The sequence below is a fragment of the Ornithorhynchus anatinus genome, chromosome X1, assembly GCF_004115215.2.
Source record: "Ornithorhynchus anatinus isolate Pmale09 chromosome X1, mOrnAna1.pri.v4, whole genome shotgun sequence".
NCBI classification, from domain to species: domain Eukaryota; kingdom Metazoa; phylum Chordata; class Mammalia; order Monotremata; family Ornithorhynchidae; genus Ornithorhynchus; species Ornithorhynchus anatinus.
This window is the reverse complement of record NC_041749.1, coordinates 46,505,199-46,517,305: the sequence shown is the minus strand read 5'-3', so window position 1 is coordinate 46,517,305 and position 12,107 is coordinate 46,505,199. Positions and strand designations below refer to the sequence as shown.

At 43.3% G+C, this 12,107-nt stretch overlaps 1 protein-coding gene and 1 long non-coding RNA gene across 4 annotated transcripts in view; one reads left to right on the top strand and one right to left on the bottom strand.

Moving 5' to 3' along the window:
• Positions 1 to 4,083: 4,083 nt before the first annotated feature.
• SMAD5 (SMAD family member 5) overlaps positions 4,084 to 12,107 on the bottom strand; it is an 85,313-nt gene continuing 77,289 nt past the window's right edge. For all 3 annotated transcript variants that reach the window (XM_029050835.2, XM_029050834.2, XM_029050836.2), the window contains exons 5-7: positions 11,346 to 11,567; positions 9,296 to 9,552; positions 4,084 to 7,732 (exon numbers count right to left, since the gene is read on the bottom strand). In XM_029050835.2, the coding sequence (XP_028906668.1) occupies positions 7,589 to 7,732; positions 9,296 to 9,552; positions 11,346 to 11,567 (623 nt within the window). In that variant the 3' untranslated portion in view covers positions 4,084 to 7,588. The remainder of the gene's footprint in view (positions 7,733 to 9,295; positions 9,553 to 11,345; positions 11,568 to 12,107) is intronic.
• LOC120638039 lies at positions 9,073 to 12,044 on the top strand. Its single transcript, XR_005659492.1, has 2 exons — positions 9,073 to 9,329; positions 11,765 to 12,044. It is a non-coding gene; the product is annotated as an uncharacterized LOC120638039 (long non-coding RNA).

Here is a 12,107-nt window from a genome sequence, read left to right as displayed (position 1 = left end):
CTCCCATTTCCACTGAGATGTCGCAAATGACCCCAGGTGTGAACTTTAAGACACACTGCTAAGAGGGAGCTGAAGGCTACGGATCATCTTCCCTGTTGATCTTTGTGAAGAGAAACCCCTCTGACTGGCATGATTTATTTTGGTGTAGCCCAGCCTGGCCTGGAAGCAGGGAGGCAGGCAGAAGGACCGAGTCTTTATGGGAAGGTCCTGGGAAGTGACTATGCTATTAACATTGAGCACTTACTGTATGTGGAGCACTGTACTAAGCGCTTGGGAGAGTACAGTTCAACCAAATTAGCGAATACAACCTCCTGCCCATAATGAGCTTACAGTTTATATTAATGCCTGTCTCCTTGCCTCTAAATAATTTATAATATATGATTTAAAGACATAAACATTATTAGACTGAAAATAATAGTATTTTTAAGCACCTAAAATGCCAAATGTACTAAGCATTGAGGTAGAGATAAGATAATAAGGTCAGGCACAGTTCCTGTCCCTCATGGGGCACACAGTCTAAGTAGGAGAGAAAACCGGTATCAAATCCCCATTTTATGAATGAGAAAACTGAAGCACAGAGATGTTAAGTGACTTGCCCAAAGTTGCACAGCAGGCCTCTCCTGGTTCTCCTCCTACCTCTCTGGCCGCTCATTCACTGGCTCCTCCTCGGCCTCCAAACCACTAACTGTGGGTGTCCCTCAAGGTTCAGTTCTGGGTCCCCTTCTATTCTCCATCTACATCCACTCCCTTGGACAACTCATTTCCTCATAAGGCTTCAACTATCATCTCAATGTGGATGAATCACAAATTTACATCTCCAGCCCTGATCTCTCTCCCTCTCGCATTTCCTTCTGCCTTCAAGACACCTCTACTTGGATGTACTCCCGTCACTTCAAACCAAATGTGTCTAAAACAGAATTTATCTTCTCAACCAAACCCTGCCCTCGCCGACTTTTCCACCAGTAGACAGCTCCACCATCCTTCCTGTCTCACGAGCTCATAACCTTGGTGTTTTCCTTGACTCCTCTCTCATTGAACCCACATATTCATCACTAAATCCTATTGGTTCGACCTTCACAACATTGCTAAAGTTCACCCTTCCCTCTCCATTCTAACTACTACCATGTTAATCCAATCATTTATCCTATCCTGCCTGGATTATGGTACCAGGCTCCTTGCTAGCCTCCCTACCTCCTGACTCCAGTCAGGAGTCACTCCAGTCCACACTTCACTCTGCTGCCCAGATCATTTTTCTACAAAAACATATAGGCCATGTTAACCCACTTAAGAACCTCCAGTGGTTGCCCATCCACCTCTGCATCCAACAGAAACCACCTTATGCTCTCCTACCTCACCTCACTAATCTCCCACTACAACCCAACTCGCACACTTTGCTCCTCTAATGCTAACCTTCACTGTATCTTGATCTCTTCTATCTCTCTGCCAACCTCTCTCCCACATCCTGCCTCTGGCCTGGGAACACGCTCCCTCCTCATAGGCAATTACTCTACCCCACTTCAAAGCCTTATTGAAGGCACTCTCCTACAAGAGGTCTTCCCTGACTTAAGCCCTCTTTTCCTCTTCTCCCACTGCTGTCACCATAACTTGCTCCTTTTATTTGCCTTTATTCAACGCCTCCCTCCCAGCCCCACAACCTTATGCACATAGCTGTAATTCATTTATTGGTATTAATGTCTGTCTGCCCCCTCTAGACTGAAAGCTCATTATGGGCAGGGAATGTGATTATTGTATTGTACTCTTCAAGGGGCTTAGTATGGTGCTCTGCACAGAGTAAGTGCTCAATAAATGACCGATTGAGGCAGGGCTAGGATTAGAACCCAGGTCTTCTGACTTCCAGGCCTAGTGCTCTATTCACTAGGCCATGCTGTTTCTCAGTTTGTTGGTGAGCTGGAGTGGGGAGCCTTTACCCATAAAAGACTCTAGTTTCAGGTGGTTGTCCTTTAGCACAATTAGCTGAGAATAAACCACAAGATTGCCTCTCCTATCCCAGACAATCACCAAGGCTGGCTGACTGCCCTACCCCACCAAACAAAAGCTCTCAAGACAAAGGACTCAGAACTGCTGAAAACCCAGCCAGAAAGACAAGGTGCAATAATGTAGAAAGCCCACCCAGGCCAGGCTTCAGATGTCATACTGACAATGGGGTTTGGAGAGTGAGTTTTCCTTTTTCAAATGCACAAACATTTGAGAAGCAGCATGGCCTAATGGAAAGAGCCCCGACCTGGGAATCAGGAGATCTGGACTCCGCCCCCGGCTGCTCTGTGACATGGGCAACTCCCTTAATGACTCTGTGCCTCAGCTTCCTCATCTGCAATTTAGGGTTTCAATAGCTCTTCTCCCTCCTACTTAAGACTGTGGGACAGAGAGGTCTGATTATCTTGTATCTATCCCATGCTTTGTACAGTACTTGGCACATAGTAGACACGTTTAAACGCCACAATTATTACTATTACTAAAAACAGGATCCTAAAGGAAGACACCTCTTTGCGGTCAGCCTACTGAAGGAGGATGATGGCCTGGGGAATTCAATACGGCGATACTGAAAATACATGAATGAGGGTAGGCAAAAAATTTTTGCTCAACACTTGGTTGTTTCCGCAACGACCGCCTTATATTTATAAAAGATGAAATACACTATAACTGCAGCAGTGTCGAACATCATCCATCAACTTCTTATTTCTGGGAGAAAATTGGAGATGTCATGGATTACTGATTTGCCCCTGCCTGGTTTCACTATGGGGCTTGGAAAGCATATTTTCTTCCAGTGTGCGAGTGAGTTAAATCTCACCGTTTTCCAGAAAGATTTCGAGGTGAAACAACTGGTACAGTCTGTTGCCTTTAAAATCCATGAAAAAGTCGCCCGATGAAGTTTAGCACTTATTCAAACAAAAAAAATTTAGGGGGTGGAGGTGAGGGGGAGAAGGGGTCAGGGAGAGGACTCATCCAAAAACTAGAAAGAAGCATTGCAGTTTCTCTTTACCCACAGTGAGCTTTCCCCACTTATTCTGGAACCATTGCTGATATAAAAGCATATCTGCTTTGATGGGGGAGCAAGGCTTTGATTATTTCCCTTAAAACATCATATTTACACATTCAAACTGACAGCTAAAACTCCGGTATTTAGACAGGAAAGAACTAAGAATCAACCCTTGTCAAATAGTGGTATCATCTATCCTGAGAAGCAGCCTGACAGCTTTGCTAATAACTGCCTCCTGCCGCATCATGATTAAATAGAACAAAAGGAGGCAGGGCATGTGAGACCGTGCACACACACTCTCTCTCTCTTTCTCAGATCTTCCCTCTGGACAACAGCAGCAGCAGCAGGAGAGAAGAACTGCGGGGAGCGCCCTTCCTTTGCCAGCCCCACTGAACAGCTCAGCTCCTTCCTCTGGAGTGAAGTGGGCGGCCGAGGGGTCCGAAGTCAGATCGTCCCCCAGAGCCCAGAAGTCCCACAGGGCGGCAGCGGCTCCTGGGGCCCAGAGCAGGAGTAAGTCCGTCAGACACCGCACACTATCTCCTCCCATTTCCCAGCTGCATCCAGTTGCACGTCATGCCTTTCTGCCGGCCTTATGCTACTGTACAGTGTAAAGGGGCCCACTTTCCTTGGTGGTCACGTGCAAACACCTGCTGTCATTTCTTCATGCAGATTAAAGAAATAAGTCCTGGCAGCCCCAACATCTCTCGGAACAATGGATGCTTATTAAGTCCACGCCACTGGAGTCACTCTTTACACAACAACACACTCCAGTGATGCACTGGCCTAAGACAGGCTGCAAATGGAAGACTTGGGGAGTGAATTACACTCAGAAGGTAAAGAGCTTTAGAAACAGTCACTCACCTATTTGATGGAGAATAAATTTGTACCAAGTGATTTCTAAATGAGATCGATCCCAGTTACTCTAATTCCTGTGTTCACAGATGGATAAAACTGTCAAGGAACCAATCACTCATTTAAATCAAACTGATGATTGCTTTTTTTTAAAAAAAAAAAACAAAACCAAAAAACAAAAGAAAGAAACGAAAAGAATGCCATTTATGCACAAAATCAACTGGCACACATTCTGCAAGGGGAACCAAAGGTTTATTGAAATATGGGTAGTAAAATGCAAAAATATTATAAGGTTACCGCTCTGACAAAGCACAATACAGCAAAACCAAATACATTTTACAAGGAACAAAAAGATAAACAAATGAAACTTGTTGCTAGAACCATGTTTCCTATAATGTAAACAGAAGCATAATGGTTCTGCGTGCGATAGAAACATAAAGCGGGTTTATGGTGCAGCACAGTAGAGCATTTTTATTTCATGCCGATGGTTTGGTCTTTGTCGGTATTTGCATTCCAAATAGTCTTTTTTGACAAAAAAGAAAAAAGCACAGACATATACCCACACCTCCTCAATCCTTGACTGCAACCTGCATCAACTTCAAAAGAAATTTAAAATTTTTAAACATTCACTGGAGTTTAAAAAAAAAATCTGTCAAGTCCTGGCTGTGGGACTCAAAATGATGTTATGGTTTGTTTAAAAGCCTTTCAAATGGAAAGTTTTAACCACAATCACTATTTCACCCTTTTGAGTCCATCTTCAGCAAGTTTTCTTGGTTCTTAAATCAAAAGGCACTCACAGACAAATTCCTAAAAGAATGCTGACCATGGAAGGGAAGGTGCAAGCTCCCTGCACTTGTGAAAATCGGAAGGACTGTTGGTACAAAGAAAAAATTCTGTGGATTTGGAGAGGTCAAGCCCCCTGTGAAAAGCTTGTGACAGTACAAACGGTTTGGCCCTAACGCAGCTTATTCAACTGATGGAAAATCGCCAATTTTATAAGAGGGTAAAACAAAATGAATGCCTGGGGATCATGTTGCTTTCCCAACATGTGTGGAGGAAGGCTGTTACCTGTTGAAAGTTTTTTTATCCACTGCTAAGACTCAGTTAATGACATAGAACGAAACCAAACAGGTAGAAAGTTGACAGCCAGAGCCAGCAGCCAAGAACTTTCCTCTCTGGTTTCATTGCTGGGCAGGAGCCACCACCAGAGTTGGTCCGAACAGGAGTTAAAACCCTCTGTACAAATTGGGACTTCGCTGACGGCGTCGTCTCTGAACCAGTCACTGGCTTCTGGGGGACAGGAAGAAGCTCTGGACATGTGCAGGACCCAACTGGCATTATACCCAGTTTTCCCAGAACCTGCATGGAGTTTCCATTGTCGCGAAAGGCCACGTTAGAAAACACTCACGCCCTGGCACTCCTAGTATCTGACCCCACAGGTAAGCGCACAGCTGCTCCTTCCGAACCTGTAGCATCTGGAAGCCAGAACGCCTCATGTTGGTCACACAGGTCTTCCCTCGTAGCATTCTAGCTAAAAAGCAAGGTGAATAAACGGACCCAATCTGGGAGTGAAATGGTTCAGACTTGGTCTCGCTGTTCAGCCTTGCAAACTGGATATCTATTCTTTGACTGTGATGGGTAACCCAGTGCATAAGGCCAAATGCTACCATATACAGAATGATGGCCAACTCCTAATAATTTCTGAATCTGACTATTCAAACTAGCAGTAAAATTCAAAATAGCCATAAACCACTAAGGCCATCAACTACCCGCTGTTCACATAATTAAAACCATGCCCCTCCCTTGCTGAGCTGAGTCTGATCTGATTTTAACCCTGGGATTTTACCAGCCATTTTTCTTGGGAGCTTGCTCACTAGGAAGACACAGCTTTAGGTAATGGCTAAAGGCTGAAGAGAAACTGCTACTTTGGAAGATTTAGTCCCACAGGGGAGAAGAAATGAGCTCTGTAAATATCAAAATTGGGAAATGCTCCAACTGTGCAGGGAAAGTTGCAGTTTCAGGCTCCGGCTAGAATTTGTGTGGCCTCTCTCTTCAATGGAATGATACCAAACCATCTATGGGCAGCAATTCACAAAAGCAATAAATAATAGCATGGAGAAGGACAAAAAAAAGGAACCACCTCCCCTTTCTTCAAAAGTGGACTTTTCTCTCAAAAGACAGAAGAGGAGAAAAAAACAACAACCTGTAATATAGCGTGTCAAAATAGTTTCTATACAAAGGAGCTTTACAGCTCCCAAAAGTGTCAGTTCAAAAAGATTTAAGGCATTTGCTAATGGAGAATCTAATGACACATAAACAAGTTTCAAGGTTTTGTTTTTTTTTTTAAAAAAAAACAACTACTGCTCTTTGATGTACCATGTGATGCAGGGATGACCACATTAAGCACACATTTTCCCCAAATTCCCTAAAGAAACTTCCCAAGAGTTCTTTACCCTAGGATTCCAGTAGCTAACTACATGACCTTTCAATAAATACTAGTGTTTTTGCGTTTTAATCTCTCATTCGCCTCGATGGTCTACTCTTGGAAACAGCTATGTGGTGTCCAGGTAGGCTTTAGACTTGGGGGGAAGGAGTCAGAACAGTTTAGGCCACACTGTTGATTCCGGTGAGCATCAGGCAGAAATCCTCAACCACGGGATCCTGCTCTACTACTAAACCAGTCAAGTGCCACCCAATCGGTGCTTCTGCTTCAGAGGCAGACTAACCGAGCCGGTGCCAGGGGCAAGATAAGCAAAAGCCAAGCGCCTCGACATCGATCTTGGGTAATGAACCGGACCGAGCAGGAAGGCACACGGAGTCGGATCGAAAGCAAAGAGACCTTATAATTTCGGCTGAAAAGCACAATTAGCTCGAGAAAAACCAAGCCCCTTGCAATTTAAGTATGTACTGTCCTCGACAAATCGTAGTGTTTACACCAATACAAAAAAGGGGATACCAACGGGAGAAGCACTTGGGCTGGCTGTCAAGACGGAACAAGAATTTTTCACCCACAAAAGTGCAAAATAAGGTCATCTCAAGTCAAAATTACAGTCCATAAAATGGTGGCCAAAAGGCAACGTTACAAAGCGGAGCAAGGGCTGGAACTGTGATCCTGGGCTACGGTATTGTGTTCGTGACTGCATTTTTCCATAGATAATGCCAAATACTTGATGCCATGCTTGATCCTGTGTTTAATAACATAAAAAATATATGGGAAAAGATAGATACAGGTCACATTATTATGAGGTGAACACTGAACTGAAAAATGCCAAGTGGATTTTGACATCAATCTAAAATGTGTCAATCAGGTAAACAAACTATTCACAAGCTTGAGCTGCACCCAATGTTGTGAAAAAATGCAGTGTTTATGATTTCTAAAAATATCCATGTTAGGTCCCGAGGCGCCAATATCTCCAGTACTTTTTATTCTCTCTTTCAGATGAAAATGAATGCCAGATTAGTTTAAATTGAAGGGAAAAATTACTTGCTCCGCATTTTTCTGAGCGTGGCTAGCACTCAAACTCCCGCCATATAACACCATGAGAATGGACAGAGAAATGCAGATCGATCACAGAATACAAATGAATTGGTCACAGCAAGGTGGAAAAAAAAAACAACATTGAAAACCGTTTCACTCTGTTCTCTGTAGAGCAGCTGTCAGCAACGATGCTGAAAGTTTTTTCTAAAATTAAAATGAGTTCGCTAATGAAAGAGTCAGAGAGGACGCTCTCGGCGGCACTAGGAAACAGAAGAGATGGGGTTAAGAGGAGAACCCATCTGTGTCAGTACTTTATCCAGCCACTGGAGGGGCCCATGAAGATGGATTTCAATCCAGCACGGAGTACTGGTTACATCTTGCCGATGGTATTCAGCACCCCAACCCTAGGAGAGCAAACACACTGGATATTAGAACTCTCTCCAGACCACAGTGTAGCATATATACAACTTCCACAGTATTCTCTTTAACCCACTTGCAGCAAGGCAATATGGGGGGTAGAGGGGTCCGTTGTGGGCAGGGATTGTCTCTATTTGTTGCTGAATTGTACTTTCCAAGCCGTCAGTACAGTGTTCTGCACACAGTAAGCGCTCAATAAATATGCCTGAATGAATACACTAGGTAAACACTGATAATAGATCCCATTCCAATAAATGCGAGGCAGTAGAATGAGGTTTCACGTATATTTTACAATTCTGGAAAAATCACATTCAGGATTCAAAAGTTTCAGGTCAGTCTTGATTTTTACCACGTCCACACAACATGATTGGCCTGGTATTCATTTCTGCATTAACATCATGCCTTTCTGGCACTGCAAATGACTAAATGAACACTCGAATTCACACTCTCTTTGGGCCACACAAACCTATTAAAATAATAAAGCTTAACTTATGCTGTTTTCTCTCCCTGGAGCTTTGTCTGGCTCCCGCATATCATTAAGTGCTTACCAAGTGGCAGAAATGAAAGTATTATTAATAACGACCATTCGATATATTGCAGAACTTTAGGCATAGGAACAATGAAGTTCAATGATAAATAAGGGGGGGGTCATGAAACTCAGAAAGTGTGTTATTCAAGTAAAATCCCCTAAGAGGAATAAGAAGTAAATGAAAAGGTCACATATCCATTTCTAGTTTTCTTCTCAACAAAGGCTCTGAAGAGGGCTACTAAGATCGATGGTATTCACAAACGACTGTGTGGTAATTACGAAAAGACAACAAATTCAATACCACAGCCCATTTTTAGCTGATCATAAAGGATTGAGGCCTCCTAAGTTTTGCTCGCTAGAGAACTCATTTTAGAAAAGAAGGAATGAATCAGTGTGGTGTGATAAGTTTCCTATAAATTGTGAAATGGCAGGAAAAAAAAATTCTGTTACCCTAAGGAATCGCCTTAGGCCACGCTTGCTGGTCTGCCCTCCACTGAAGATGTTACCAGAAATGGGCAAAAGTAGAAACATAGATAAATACCTTCTGGTTTCAATTTTTGATATTTTTACTACTTATTATTAGCAAATCAAAATATAGTGGGGGTGCTGACATCAAAGGGGTGTCCGGAGTATTTGAATTGCCCTTTGGCCTACACATATCTGTCTGGCCACCAGCCGATGCGGGATCGCAAGACCTGGCCTCGCCCTGGCGTGTGGAATCTTAAAAGGCAGAAGAACCCTGATGTGAGGATTCCTTAACTCAGGACTCCTCAAGAACAATCACCAGACCATAGGAGATCTGACAGCATTAGAATTCTACCCTTGACATTCTGGGCTAAGAAGCACGGGAACGAATAACTTCTTGGCCCACGATTCGGGCGCTAGAACCACCGTAAGGGTCCCTGGACTAGCTCTTTCAATTTTGCAGGCTGGCTCATTCTTCCCCGGTGATCTTTCCCGAAATTCAAGTCCTCTGGAATGCAGCGTATCGCACACTAATACGACAAGAGAATCCATTTACCTTCACAAAACTCATGCGAATGGTGCACATTTTGGTGAGTTCATAGACTGCCTCAAATCCGTGGTTGACAGACTGTGCCAGAAGCTGAGCAAACTCCTGATTGTTAAAAATCTTTAGGCTGCAGCCACTAGGAATCTTGCACACAGTGGTAGGGTGAAAACCATGATGATAGTTGCAGTTTCTACTCTGAACAAATATGCTGCTGTCGCTCAAGCACTCAGCATAAACTTCCCCACCAACGTAATAAAGGTGAACCCCTTAAAATAAAAAAAAAATACAAAAAAAACCATGAGTAAGAACTTGGTTGTTGCATTATCTTATGCATCAGACTTCATATTCGAAAGGTTCTTCCTATGTTGCGATTCAAATATTTTTCCACCATGAGCTACACCCAATAGCTTCACGCATCTAAATAGCTTTCTTAAAACTAAGCCAGGACTTGAGCGTAATGTCCACTAGATGTCCTTCTCTTGCTATTTTTGAGATGAGAGTTGGAGGGAGAAGGAAATGGGGAAAGGACCTGCAGGAAACTCTGCTTTGGGTTGGTCAGGTAGGCAAAGGCACTAGTTTCATTTTGGGATTATGCTAAAAGGAGCATCTTGCAACAAAAACCAGATCATAAGGCACCAGGATGCTGCCTGGCAGTCCAATAGCTCTCTTTAAAGTGTATTTTAATTTATTTTTAAAAGTGTGGATCTTTCTTCTATTGCAAGGAATTCCGGTTTTACTTATTTCAAAACAGCCAAGTTAAGAAAAATGCTGGGTACTGTAAATATGCACAATAGGTGCCCATCTGAGGAATCATATGCAAATGTGTGTGTGTCTGTGGGACGTGCATGTTTAATTCCTGCAAAGAAAAGGGAAATTTTAATAATCTTGATTCTATTTGCTATTGTTCTTGTCTGTCTGTCTCCCCCGATTAGACTGTAAGCCCATCAAAGGGCAGGGACTGTCTCTATCTGTTACCGATTTGTACAGTCCAAGCGCTTAGTACAGTGCTCTGCACATAGTAAGCGCTCAATAAATACTATTGAATGAATGATCATCCATTTCTTCTTCTGTTACCATCAACCTCGTTGTGGGCAGGGAACGTGTCTACCAACTCTATTGTATTGTATTCTCCCAAGAGGTCAGTGGAGTAAGCACTTGGAGAAGCAGCAGGGTGTAGTGGATAGGGTGTTGGCTTGGAAGTCACAAGGTCATGGGTTCTAATCCTGGCTCTGCCACATGTCTGCTGTGTGACCTTGGGCAAGTCACTTCACTTCTGTATGCCTCAGGTACCTCATCTGCAAAATAGGGATTGAGACTGTGAGCCCCTTGTGGGACAGGGACTGTGTCCAACTCAATTTGTATCCACCTGAGCGCTTAGTACAGTGCTTGGCACACAGTAAGCACTTATCAAATACCATCATCATTATTATTACATTAGTCTGCACACAGAAAGTGCTCAATAAATAAGATAGATAGGCAGACCTCAACAGTCTTGTCTTCATAATACACATTAATATGGCTATCATAATAAACTGCTTCCGTGGGAGTGTTGTCCCGATTGAGAATATTTTCCTCTTTATTACATCCCACAAATCTTAAAAGCTGCTCAAGGTCGATTTCCTTGGATTTATGGGTGGATTTCTAGGAGAGACCCTTTGTCTCTTCCAAGTCAGAGGTCATGGAACAAGGGCTAGAAACACATATCCAGGCATATTCCTCTAAGCAGGTGACGGAAATCGGAAAAGGAGAGGTGGAAAACCAAGTCATTATTGTACTTCCCCAACAGCTTAGTACAGTGCTCTGCACACAATAAGAAACCGTTGATTGACTGATTAAAATTATGGTGGACGAGTGGGAAAGCTTTAGTGGTCTGTTTTGATTTGAATTCTATGGCTAGAAGTGCAAAGTGCCAAAATATCTCCAGAAGGCAACTTATCCAGCAAGTTACTCTAAACACTGTAATTCAAATTTCCCAGATAACAGCAAAGTCTCATCTTTATCCCCGAATGTCATTAAACACTGTGCTTTTATGAACTTTTGTTCTATTTCATCGAATTACCTTTCCCGATGTGTCGCCTGGTATTCTCAATCGTAGAATTGCGATTGACATTGGACAACAAGCCTAAGCAGAATCTACTTTTGTTGTTCGAAGGGTCCGTGAACCCATCCACTAGGACGCTGGTTGAAGATGCGTGAAAGGCCTCGCCCACACGATTATTTAATTCATAGTAGACAATCGAACACCAGTGCTTGGGCTCTTCATAGGCCACGGGCTGGACGTCTGCAAACATATTGGAAGAAAGCAGGCATTTTCAGAGGGTTATTCAAATATTTGTGAAATGTACAGATACTAACCTTTTAATGTGGAAAAAAAATTGCTTCTGAAATTTAAATAGGGAGCACATTTTGAAAAGTGGGGTAAAACTATGAGAAGTCAAATTGTTCCAGATCTCGGCTAGCTCCGCTTCTACTCTGTAGCTCCTGTGATCTTCTCGGACTTCATGACCTGCAGCCAGGCCAAGCGAAAAGAGCCACAATCGGGCATGACGGGCTGGTCCCCTGCCAGGATTCTGCACTGATCGGACAACTTCGAAGGTGGAGCTTCCCTCTCAGAATGCCAGTCTATCAGCACCTCCCTCTGTTGAGGTGAAACCATGAACTTGGGCTATTTTCAGCAAGTGGGTAGCTCATTCGGTACAGTATCGGGGTCTTTAGGTGCTGCATTCTAAATAAAATGGTTAGGCATGATTTTCAGGAAGAAAGTTTTGATCAGACCATGTTCTTTGCTGCTGTTGATCTCCCATACAGGTGGCCAGCCCCG